Source organism: Labrus mixtus, chromosome 16, assembly GCF_963584025.1.
Source record: "Labrus mixtus chromosome 16, fLabMix1.1, whole genome shotgun sequence".
Classification (NCBI taxonomy): Eukaryota; Metazoa; Chordata; class Actinopteri; order Labriformes; family Labridae; genus Labrus; species Labrus mixtus.
Genome location: NC_083627.1, coordinates 12967402 through 12980395, shown reverse-complemented (window position 1 = coordinate 12980395; position 12994 = coordinate 12967402). Strand labels below are relative to the sequence as shown.

Sequence of the window (12994 nt, the reverse complement as noted above, 5' to 3'; positions counted from 1 at the left end):
TGCCACAACCCTTCTATGGGCATAGTCGTTTTCCTTAATAGAATAAAATCCGACGAGTTATAAAAAAATTCAAACACAGTGTGAGGAGAAGGGGCCGTCAACTTATCAGATATATCTCGTTTTTTGAACCAGGCTGTAAACATGTTGATTCCTGTGGTAAAAACAGGCTTTTTTGGCTGGGGGCTTATGGCACTTCCGGCGCTTCTGCAGCCAGCCTCAAGTGGAACCTCGAGGAACTGCAGTTTTTTGTACTTCCGCATTGGCTTCATCTTTCGAGACCGGAGGTTGCCCCTTGGTATTAAGCTCCTGGTAGCTAGCAGTTAGCAATAAATGACTTCCTGCCATGACGTCCTTTTCTGTGCCTTTGTTTACTGTCTAATGTAATTAACAGTGAAAACACATTGGCTGTTTGTGAAACATTCTTTTAAGGGATATTTCACGTTGACCAAATTCAGTCAAGCTTTACCATAGACTGTACAAAACATGAACGTAGTCTCAGTGACATCACCCACCCCCACTGAAGCCAGAGAATGGTGGTCGCCATATTGGAAAAGTTGACTCTACCTATCTTTAGATGAATTTGGAAAACGGGCAAAAAGGCGGAGCAGAGGTGGGGCTTAAACCTCCTGGGAAACAACAACGTGTTCTCCTGTCGGTCAACACAGCCACACCCCTAATTAAGAGACAAGCTCTAGAGATCAAACCTGTTTCTGTATCAGGCTGTGGACATGTTTATTTCTGCTGTAAACATTTTAACATAGGACCTAATGGAGAATCCTCCGTTTTTGGAGCCAGTCTAAAGTGGACACTGGAGGAACTGCAGTGTTTTTGATCTTCTGCGTTGACTTTTGGAGGTTTCAGCACAAGTTCTCCAGACAGGGTCACTGAAAAAGTCTGAGTGAATTGACACATTTTAACCAGTAGATGGTGCTCAAGGGTCTCAGACGCAGCTTGCAGTTGGAAGAGGCCATAAGAAGCAGAAGAAGCTGCAGCAGCTTCAGGTCACAGCTGCCAGCTCTCACACACTCCAGTTTGTTTATTGTTCTTTTTATCAGATATACAAATATCAATGCAGTTATAAATGAAGCCACTTCAGTGGAAGTGCAATAGTGATGATGGTGTTAATGTGTCTGACAATGAGTGAGTTGATTGTTTTCACGTTTGTTGTCATTTTCCCTGACCTGTCAGCATCCAACAGATTTAATGCAGCTTTGGTCACGTAACGATTTTACTTTTAAGACATGACTTCACATCTTTCAGAAAGGTAAACACTCATTATGAGTCCATACCTGAGGCGCTGACTGTGGTGGGTGAAACATTCAGAGAAGAGGAAACGTCAGCGGTCATGAACCACAGATTGAAACAGTCACAGACTCTCTCATAACTTACCAATGTGGGTGTTTAGGGTGGAGGAACACACTCCCGCTGGCACGCAGACGGTCAAGTTCCTGTTCTCTTCTATCAGAAATTGTGCTCACTTTGTGACAGGAGTCGGTGAGAAGATGAAGGTGATCATGAGCTGCTGCCTGTTTGCCTTCCTCCTGAGCTGTAACCTCACTGCAGGTAAGACTGCCCTGTTTCTCACCATTACTTTGAAGCGTGTTGTGTAGACTTTTGTGTAGAGTTTTCTGAGTTGAAATGAATCTGAAATGTGAATCAAACTTTCATGAGGAATTGAGCCGCTGATGTAAGCATGAGAAAGGTTACTTCAGGAAGTAAAAAAAACAGCCCGGATAGATTCAGTGGTAACGTACCTACACCGTAATATTTACATAAATGTGGAATATTTTTTAATGTGTTATTCTCAGAAGAAGATATCCTCCATTAATTATAAGAGGGAGATTACATTTGACGCTGTGTTGTAGATCAAGCTACACACGCTGCACACACACACACACGATCCTGTGGATGCACTGATGGCGAGCACTCTTGAGCTAGTGGGGGGCGGGGGTTTGGTGCCTTGCTCAAGGTCACATCGGCAGTACTCAGGAATTGATCTGACACCTCTCCAGCTACCAGACCAACTTGCAGACTAGGTCTGCACCGGGACTTGAACCAGCGACTCTCTGGTTCGCCAATCCAAGTCCCTAAAGACTGAGCTGTTTTTTCTTACTGTCTGTCAAAACACCAATGGATGTGCATTAAATGTGAACGTGCGTGTTTAAACCTGATGCTGCATCATTAAGATGATCCTCCTCTGCATGTGAAGTCTGGTGGACTTAATGTTGGAGGTTCATGACACAAAGACGCGTTTGATGAAGAGAAAGTTAAATGTGATTCTGAAACTGGTTTCAAACCACATTTTAGTTGCTTGCAATTTTAAGAATACAGACATCCTGACAGCCGAGTCTTTGTATCTAACGTTATGTTTCTGTTGCAGCAATCATCCATGAAATAGTCGAGCAGAAGAAATCAATCACTTTACCCTGTCCTCACCCTGTGGGTAAAGTGAAGTGGAGCAGAGAGAAGAATGGAAACAAAACTGACTTAATGACAGTTGAGGGTGAAAAGGAGACAAAACACATTTCAGACCCACATAAATATTACAGTTCATTAGCAGATAAATCTCTATACATAAAAAGAGTAGAGTTCTCAGACGATGGCAGATATTTGTGTAACGATGAAGCAGCTGTGGATCTGACGGTGATCCCACCAGGTAACATAGAACTTTAATAAAAACTTTTCAACATGACTCGATTTCTCTGCCCAGATTTTGTATTTTAGTTTAACATGGACCACAGACACACTTCAGTAATTTCAAAGAACTGTGCATTTTGATTTAAAAAATTGGGTTTGATTTTTCTTTTCAGTTATTTAAAAAATATATTTTTTACCTTTGTTAGTCTTTATTTAATGACAGTTTAGAATCCTCTGACTTTACTCTGCGTGATGCATTAATCGTAGCTCATAATAAAACCTGTTGTTTCCTCTGCACAGGAACAGCCGTTCTCGAGGCGACAGAGAGGACCAGCGTCACTCTGAAATGTCCTGATGTTTTAGATGATCAAAAATGGTGGACAGAAGCTGGACCAATACCAAAACAAAGTCGGTTTGAGGTTTTTCGATTGGACAAGACGTTGATTATCATAAACCTTCAGGCTGCTGACTCTGGACTTTACACCTGCGATGGAAAACCTGCTGCGTACCTGAACGTGATCAGAGATGATCCGTCTGACAGAGGTGAGAGGAACACATCAACAGGGCAGAAGTTAAGAGAAGTTATTTAAAAGAAGTCAGACAGATTCTTAGTAATCTACCTTTTCACCTTCTTGTCACAGATATTTAGAGATATGAGGACATTGATACCTCTCATATTTAACCTGTTTGACTTCCCCAGACTCACCGATATTGTTTTTTTTAACTCCATGTAAGCTTCCTCTTGATCAGACCTCTGACCCTTTTATTACACACAACTCTGATTGAAGCTAGGGCCCTACTGATATGTGATTTCTGGGGCCGATACAGACACGATATTAGGGATGGAAAAAAATCTGATACTGATCTATCGACAGATATCTTTGTTGGATCTTTAGAGATAGATATAGATAACACATTTTTTGAGTTGACCCCACAAATGCAGTTATCAAACACTTGTAGATCAGATTAATAATGAAGACAAGATGGTCACTAAACTGGAAAGTATCTGTTCATGTACGTGCATCACCGCTTAAGAGTGATGATGCTTTTTGTAATCCATATAGCGCCCTCTGCTGGTGACAGAGAACTGCGAGTGTAACACAAAGATACTCAAATGAAATGCTTTTTGACTCTTGAAGATATCTGGAATATCGGCGCATGTCTGAGATAGAATTAGCCGATGCCCATTGTAGCGTAACTGAAATCGAGCAGGGGTCCAATTGGGCGCCAGACAGACCCTTCAGTCTGTCAAAAAAGTCTCAGGGTGAATTTAATGTAAATTGGACATGCACTAAGGGAGAGATGTCAGAGTGACGGAGCGGCCCACAGTGGGCGCTCCTGAGCTGGTGGTGGAGAGGGGGTTTGGTGCCTTGCTCAGGGGCATCTCGGCAGTGCTCGGGAGGTGATCTGGCACCTCTCCAGCTACCAGACCAACTTCGATACTTGGTCCCCACCGGGACTTGAACCGGCGACCCTCCGGTTCCCAACCCAAGTCCCTACAAGTCCCTACAGACTGAGCTACTGCCGCCCCCAATAGCAAGTATTCCCACCTAAATTCAACACAAAACCACGCTACGAAATACAATTAAATCAAAGTTAATTTATACATCAAACATAAATTCAGGACAACAGAAATATTTCATATTTAAACAAAACATCTCATTACTAAAGGTCAAAGTCCATGATCTCAAGTTCATCAAAAACGAAGATTTAAACCAGTCCAGTGTTCTCAAAATATGAACATTGAAGAAAGAGAGGCGTTGAGGGTGTGTGTGTGTGAAGGTGTGTGAGCGGCTGTTTGGGCTGGGGGGAAGGAGAGATTGGAGACCAGAAGCAGGGGAAGTCTTGAGGTGAGGTAACACAGAGAGAGAGAGTGAGACGATATCACCTGTCCAGGTTTTGGTTCCTGAGAGGGGTTGCAGCGTTACCACTCCAATGATAATTTCATAACTGCCCGATCATCCACGAAGCTCCAGTCCATACCTCCAGAGCAAAGAAGGCAAAACAATCTGCCCACTCTAGGTTTTTATGAACGCTCCTCTCCTTTAATTGTTTGGCATCCAAGGACATTGCAAGCAGCCTGAACCCTCCTTCTCCAGTTGTCCAACACTCTACTGTGCAGCAATCCTCTGTCTCCTCTCACACACACTCTCCTTCTCAGGTGCAAACAATCATCAATTTGCCTCTCCTAGGCCACACCCCTTCCTCACAGTCCTCTGCTGTGCAGCTGGATGCAGACTGCACCCTGTCTGCTACACCATAGTCAAGCAATATGCTAATATCTAAGCTAAAGAAACAACAGAGCAGATGTGCACATACTCTTCCGTCTACAGAGCAATTGACTTAAAACTATCGGACATATATAAAAAAACTGAGATGGGTCCTAGTAACCACACTGCTGACAAAACGATGCCCATCACAAGACCTTAATGTAAACAAACAAACAAACAAAAGAGCAAACTATTAAAATGTAGATTGTTAGAAAACTCCAGCCGCTGTGTAGCTGAGCTCTTGGCATCAAGTTGATTTGACATGCATTTTTCTACAGTCCGTCAGGCATTAACAGGGAATCAGGTGAAGATTTATCTGGCAGCAGAGGGCATGCCGGTCAGATGCTGAATGGTGCTGATGTAATGGCCATCTCAGTCACGCTGATGTGATTGGTTGATCTCAAATCACAAGCAATGTTTGGTTGAGGGTGACATTGAGCAATTGTTGATCGTACATCGTATGGAGGGCAAAATGATGGTACAAGTACGATAGTTATTGGACGTCTGGCAACACAGGTGATGTGGCTTCTGGCTGTGACCTCATATTAAACTAACACATATGAAATTGGTACAAATCTTGCAGTATAACGCTTAGCTAGAAATGAGACATTTGATTGTTAGATTCCTTTAACAATGATACCAAGATATGAGTATGAGTATGATTAAGAAAAAGCTAAAGACCCAGCTCTTTCATGAATACCTACTAAGTTAATGATGATGGTTTCGATATCATTGATGATGATGATGATGGTTGTCACGATTGTTTTTGTTTGATAATGAAGACTTATAAGATGGTTTCTATACTAATTAGAGCTCTCAAGAATTGCCGTCAATGTTGTGCTTTGCCTTTGGTCACTTCCTGTCAGCACCTGTGTGTCCAATCAGACTCAAAGCTGATTGTTTGCTCTTACTGACATTGTTCCCTTTTTCTAGATCCTTGCTTGTGTTGTACTTAGTCTCTGCTGTATGTCGCTTTGAATAAAAGCGTCTGCTAAGTGAATTGTAGAATTGTAGAATGACTGATACAGGGTTCAACAATATGAAACATGTTTTATGTAGTGTTATTATTATTATTACACTAGCCTCTTCATTCAACTGGTCGAAGTCGTGAGAAAACTTTATATTTGACACATCTAAAAAAAAAAAAGACCGCAGCTTTTTTTCATTTCTCACGGTCAGCCCATGATCCTCTGAGCGAGAATTATTTTCTGTTTCCTGTATTATAACTGTTTTCTGTTTAACACTGAAGGTAACAAGGCTAAAACCACAAAACCACCGACAAGACAAACAGCAGCAACGTCAACTGCAGCAGCAACAACTGTTCCATTAACAACAATGGCAAACAGTAACATGGCAACGACAAAGCAACAAAAGTCCAAGAACAAATCCACAGAAGATGAGGACAATAAGAGTAAGTTGACCCTGATTTTAATATTGTCATTAAAAACGTTTTATTTAAGAATCATTTCATAACCTTCTTGAGTCAAGATTACATTTTAGAAATCAGAAAATGAAGACTTATCAAAGCTACTTTAGTTGATGTACTACTCGTCCGACTCAGGTAAAGAAACGAGTGTTTGAAATTAACCATCACGACGGTTCGTACATCTCATGGCTCAGAAAATATAGAACCAACAAGTCTGACTTGTAAAGTTTTTAGTGTTTTGTTATTTTATGTTTTACTTTAATAATTATTCAAATACTGAATGAAAAGAACCTGCTCTGTGTACCATCGATCGAATTCGAGTTATTCATACTGATTTGATTTTTCAGACCCCAAAGACATTCCTGGTTTGGTGTCATGGATGTATATCTTCATCACCGTCCTCATCATCATCATCATCATCATCCTCATCATTATAGTCACTGTCTACTGTAAAAAAAGAAAATTTAAAAAAGGAGGTAAATGAATGCTTCTTGTTAACAATATTGTCTAGAAATCAAGCAGAATATGAGATATTTAAATATAATTACACAATACAGAAGAAGAAGAACAAAAACGGGGGACGATCCGAATAAAAAAACTAGAAAAAGAATCTGGATGAAATTCTGGCCGAGAAGACGGTAAAGGTACTTAATGCCATGTGTGCGAGATGCAAAAAATACACAACATCCTGGACAGGGAGCAGTCAAATAATCGTGGTGGCACACACTTCAGGATTATTTGGACATATTTGCGACGAGCCCCGAATTGGGCCACACCTGCCTTTTTGTATTTTTCAAATTGAGCTTCTCAGCCGTCAGACAAAAGAGGCCATGTGGCACCCACAAAAGCTTTAAAAACGTCCTACCACTTTGCAACAAGGAGGGGGTTTATAATCAGACTGCTTAAATGAATCCCTTAATTATGAGCGGCATCAATCCTTTTGTTAAAGCAGTCAGTTTACAGTAAGTCTACAACATGCTCATAAAGCAAGAGTTCATCTTACCTCAGCTGGTTTTGAACTCAATAGAAAAAGAAAAACTGTTACATTTTTCCTCATCTTAAAGTCCGACTTGGTACAGTCCAGATTACCTGTCATGTCCGCCTTTTTCTTTGCAGGTAAAATAGAAGAAGCTCTTTATGAAGAAATACCGGATGTATTGTTTCAGCCCAAAAATGGTGAGAAAAGTTATTTTTATTTTATAGAGAAAGACAAACTTGCTGTTTCTGGGATGACCAAGAATGTTGTAAAGATATAAAAGCAGCAGTGATGGAAAAAAACAAAACAAAGCTCAGTCAGCTGTCTAAAGCGAGGTCCAATCTGGCTTTGGTTTTAAAAAACCTTGGTGTAAAAAGAAGCCGTATAAGTTAATGTCAGCTGGTTCTGTATAATAATGCTTGTTGGTTAAATTTTTTAGACAGATTAAACCAAAATGATCCCACGTATTCCACCATCTCTGAGCTTCCTCTGATGAAGAAGCCAACTGGTAATACTTTTACGTTTACACTGAAAATGTTTGTTAAACCAAATATTCCTGGTAAAATACAGAATATTTTTTCATGTTTTCTTGCAGACACAATTCTACCTAATGAGTCCCCTTACTCCTGCATCGGAGACACGTTACGTGGAGATTGCACAGGTAACAGTTAGCTCCTTAAATGCGGGAAACATATTTAGGTTTCAAGATTCTAAACCTAAATCCCACCAAATGAACCTGCCAAACAGACAAGACTTATTCTTTTCCATTTGCAGATTTGACGCAGTCGAATGAAAGCCCATATTTTTTATTGGAGAAACCTGAAACACCCGAGAACAACAACGACCTGACGTCTGCAGTTTGAGCGGAAAATTCTTCAGTTTTCGATAAAACCTGCTTCTTCAAGAGTTGGTGCCTTGTTTCCACTAGAGACTGTAAATAATAAAGTTTGAAGTGACTTCACCCGTCTGTTCCTGCAGGGGTTACTGAAGTCCCATCGATGGCGGTCTCCATGCTGGAAATGCTGTCTCAGTCTAACTTTCAGTCAACCTAAAGATTGGCTGAGAGCTGGAGCCGAGGCGGGTTTTAAACCTCCTGACAAACCGTTAAACCGCGCCCGCCTGTCAATCAGGTCAGCTACACGCCTTAATGTGAATAACTCTTATCCTTCATCAAATCAAAACCTATGAGTCATCAAAACATTCACCCACCGTACAGTGTGTGCTGATTGAGACATGAGCTAATCAGACCTATTTGTTTTTTTGAATAAGGCTGTAAACATGTTAATCTCTGCTGTAAAAACAGGCTTTTTAGAATAGGTGTGTGTGACTTCCTGTGCTTCTGCAGCCAGCCTCTAGTGGACACTCGAGGAACTGCAGGCTTAATTTTTCAACACTAGAGGTTGTTGCTTGATTTCCACTTACGTTTATGTCCGGAGGCAAGTCAAATGGAAGTCCATTCATTCCTATGGGAATCTCTGTGCTATCTGATGTGCCTGCGAAACTCCTCCCCTATATAAAATGTCTTTATCAGTTTTGTATTATATACTGTCAGATTTGTCAGCTGTCATCCTCTTTGTCAGTTTGTTTAAACAAACACAATTAGCCCCTCCCCCATGGCTTCAGGTAGCTTCTGTCAGGTTTCTATACATCTGTAAAGAAATGCACGTCCTTGCGTTTGGACACGAGGAGGAATCATCCGTATATTTACGTATCTACGGACACCGGACACATATCTAAGTGGAAACACATGTCTACCATTTCCTCTGACGTTTCGCCACGCTGTGAAGCTAAAACACGTCATTATTTGTTTTTCAAAAGAAAAAAAAATGAAATCAAATTTTTCTATTAGCTAGAAAGTGGCTGAGTGCAAACAGTAGTTGTTTTCTGAAAGTGTTTTCTAAATGACCTGTAAATAAAAACATTCCTTTTTCTATTCCTACGAGGCAAAACATTTTCTTTCTTTATTTGACATGGACATACAGTAAAAACATTGTATCTGTAACATTTAACCACACACAAGGAGGCTTTGGGAAGGTACGGATAGAAAGAAGGAAAACGAAGGAGGGAAATAAAGATGGATTGGGTTTGTATATAGTCGTCTTCGTTCATCAGTGGTGGTGAAGAGCAGAGGAGACGTTTAGCCTGTAACAGTTTATCATCATAACATGGAAATAAATAAGTGCAATAAATGATAAGGTTACAGAGAGGAAACAAATACGTAATGAAGAAACACTCATTTATGTCAATTTGTTTTTCACATTTACATTTATTTTGGCAACATAAAAAAGTGTTAGCATTTTAGCTAACTTTGAAAGTACAGCTATGGTTAGCAGCAGTGCTCATGAAACATAATTTTTCATTAAAACAACGTTAGCACATCTTAAAGAGAGGAAAACACGACATATCATAGTTTAAGTCAGGCTGGATTTAAAAAATGTACGTCGAGGAAGACTTCTGACCTCAGTGTGACTTTTCACTCGTTAACCCTTTTCACACATATGGAAATCTCCGGAAAGACTCTGGAGATTTGGCTACCTGGAGGGGCCTTAGGCTATATGTGAACGCAAACAGCCGCATTTTTCGCGCAGACTTTACCCAGAGTTTCTCTAGTTTCTCCTAGTATTTTTTCCGCAGAAAGTCCGAGTGAGCTGATGTCTGAACGCGGCAGCATATACTCCGGAGATTTCAACTCAAGCCAATGGGAAGAGAATGACATTTATATAGTGACTGCCGAAAGTGTCTGCACGCGACCACTACCATCTCCGTGCACGTAATTAAACGGCTCCATTATGTTTTCTGTTCTTCAGTATATTGTTCTCCTCTCTTTTGTGGATGTTGTCATTCCATTGGACTACAAATAGCATTGATATGAATAGAAATATTCTCATTATAATGTTATGTAGCGGACTCTGTTGCTTCGGCCGCTACTTCCGCGTTGTTTATTTACGTCACGTCTTACCTCAGCAAATCCCCCGATCCCCCTCCCCTCTGACAGGGATAGTCCCCCGCTGTGAGGAACATATGTGAACGGCTAGGTCGGGAGAATCTCCGGAGCAGTCCTCCTGTAATTATCTAGATATTATCCGGAGTGCACATGTGAAAACGGCTTTTGATGGTGTGGCGTAATACTAACCAGCATCCGTTACGTGACACGACACTTCACACTCTGCATGAAACATGACAAAGGTGATGTTCCGTCCTTCACACATTGAAGCTAGCTCTGTGGTTTGTGTGTTCTAACCCTAACCCTATCACCTTGTGATACTTGTAAAAGTATTTTTAAAACATCAGGAGGTTCTCACCGCTTTAAGCTCATGTTTGTTCTGTATTTCAAAGTGGATGTTCATTTTTCTTTTTTTCCTAAGATTTATTTTTGGGCTTTTTGTGCCTTTAATGGAGAGATAGGACAGTGGATAGAGCTGGAATCAGGGAGAGACAGTTGGGAATTACATGTGAGAAAGCAGGCTGGATTTGAACCCTGACTGCCTGCTTGGAAGACTATGGCCTCCATACATAGGGCACGCACACTAACCACTGCGCCAACAGCACCCCCAAAGCGGACATTGATGTCTGTAAAGCGGCAAAACGTCTCTTTCTGGTGACCTTCAAGTATACGTCAGAACTGTTTAATGATCCTGTCAGATAACATGAAACTAAATCAAAGTTTCTATGCATATAAAGCCTTTACAGAGCTCAACCAGCCTGACTCATTTAAGCTGCCCATTATTTTGATAAACCCACACTCACACTTCCTTCGTCCTTTTTTATTTTTAGCCTTTTGCTGAGATGCAGACTGATTCACCTTTTATCTTTTGCACACGTTAAAGAAACTCACCCACCTTCGGGTTTCACTAAAAGTGTTTTATCCGTCATTGATTGAATGTCCTCCTCACTATATTTTCAACTGTACCTTTAATTTGTGGAAGGACGGAATATCAACCAGAAGAGAGGTTTATAGAGAGCTGTACAACACTCCTAATCTGAATTTAGGTGATTTGATGTCAATAAAATCAAAAATTAGAAATCTATTGAGATTATAACCTTGAAATGTGCTTATTTAAGGCAATATGTCATTGATAATGATGATTTGCAGAGTTATTTTTATTTTTATTTTGTATTTTATTTTGGTCTGAAATGTTAAGGGCTGTCACCTTCTATAATAGCAATGGATTGAGATGTCTATGTTGAAAAACAAAGAAGTTATTGAATATTGAAATGAGCTGTATTGCACTTTTACGATGGTCCCTAACTCCGCCTATAGTCTCCGGCGCGTTCGACAGACATTCAGTTCTTTGCGCTCCCAGCTGCATCGTCATTTTTGGTTATTTGAAGTTTATCAAAACTGTGAAACGTCTGCCTTAATCTGCTCTCCAACATATCCCCAAACTGTGAGAAATCGAGGCTTTGAGTCAGAGCTATTGAAGGTAATCGACACGAAAACAGGCGAATTTCAAATATGAAACTATCTTCTACCCGGTACCTGCTATTCCTCCCTTCTGATTGGTCAATTCCCCCTCCCCCCACACACACACATGGGAGAGCGGGGGGAGGGGGGCATTTCTACAAGTACAAATTTGTTTCGCTACAGACGTCTCGCAAAATGTGTTGCAGAACTCAAGCAGCGCAGATTCACACGAGAAAAGTAGTTTGTGCAGTTGTAGCGGCAGATTAGAGAAGTTGTAACCACAGAGTTGTGGTTGTAAAGGATAATAGGAACCAGTAATAAAAAAAAAAAATCTGAGTAAATTATGATTTTTACATACAAGTTCACTTTTTTTCCCTTCAAGTTCTCACATCACATTCTACAAGCTCTCACATCACATTCTACAAGCTCTCACATCACATTCTACAAGCTCTCACATCACATTCTACAAGCTCTCACATTTTGCAACATATCTACCTTCATAGTATTTACAGAGGTTGGAACAGGCTGGTAGTAGTTTTGTTTTGTTTGAAAAATAAAACTAAAAGGAACTAAAATGAAATTGTCTAAGTATTTCGATTCTGACCCTGGACTAGTTTTTAAAGAATTAAGATAAGAATATTAATTGAAGAATATGTTGCCTAATAAGTTCTCACATCACATTCTACAAGCTCTCACATCACATTCTACAAGCTCTCACATCACATTCTACAAGCTCTCACATCACATTCTACAAGCTCTCACATTTTGCAACATATCTACCTTCATAGTATTTACAGAGGTTGGAACAGGCTGGTAGTAGTTTTGTTTTGTTTGAAAAATAAAACTAAAAGGAACTAAAATGAAATTGTCTAAGTATTTCGATTCTGACCCTGGACTAGTTTTTAAAGAATTAAGATAAGAATATTAATTGAAGAATATGTTGCCTTTCTCTTGTTCCTTAAAAGTAGATATGATAAGTGGAGATACAAAACTTCAACACAACACAACACTTGGGCCAGCCCAACACAGTGTTGTGTTGGGTTTCTTGCAAAGATCAATAAAAAATACTGTGCTAGTGATGTGAACCTGTTCTGTTCAGTTCTGTTTTGTTTTTCTGTCGCAAATGTGTAATCAAATGTGAGAATCTTAAGTGACAACTTTCTGTATTTTTAGCTGCAAATCTAAAATGCAGTCTATTTCTATTTGGGGAGTTTTCAGTGACTCAGACACGACTGCAACTCAAAGGATGGGGTTTATTTTTTTACAAAATATAAATGCAG

General features: G+C 40.2%; 2 protein-coding genes across 10 annotated transcripts in view; both read left to right on the top strand.

Moving 5' to 3' along the window:
- The window catches only part of LOC132990790 (uncharacterized), a 527599-nt gene that overhangs the window by 349908 nt on the left and 164697 nt on the right, over positions 1–12994 (top strand). For 8 of the 9 annotated variants that reach the window (XR_009676111.1, XR_009676110.1, XR_009676107.1 and 5 more), the window contains 6 exons: positions 6157–6318; positions 6681–6809; positions 7450–7509; positions 7749–7817; positions 7905–7970; positions 8084–8526. Coding sequence is in view for 1 of the 9 variants with exons in the window: in XM_061059227.1 (XP_060915210.1) it covers positions 6157–6318; positions 6681–6809; positions 7450–7509; positions 7749–7817; positions 7905–7970; positions 8084–8172 (575 nt within the window). In the remaining 8 variants the exon portion in view is untranslated. Of the gene's footprint in view, positions 1–6156; positions 6319–6680; positions 6810–7449; positions 7510–7748; positions 7818–7904; positions 7971–8083; positions 9249–12994 lie in introns of those variants that run through there. The other variant, XM_061059227.1, reaches the window with a different exon arrangement.
- LOC132990811 (uncharacterized) lies at positions 1365–3403 on the top strand. The gene is made up of 3 exons (XM_061059267.1): positions 1365–1563; positions 2381–2656; positions 2938–3403. The coding sequence occupies exons 1-3, from the start codon at positions 1392–1394 to the stop codon at positions 3225–3227; spliced, it is 738 nt and encodes a 245-aa protein (XP_060915250.1). The 5' UTR covers positions 1365–1391; the 3' UTR covers positions 3228–3403.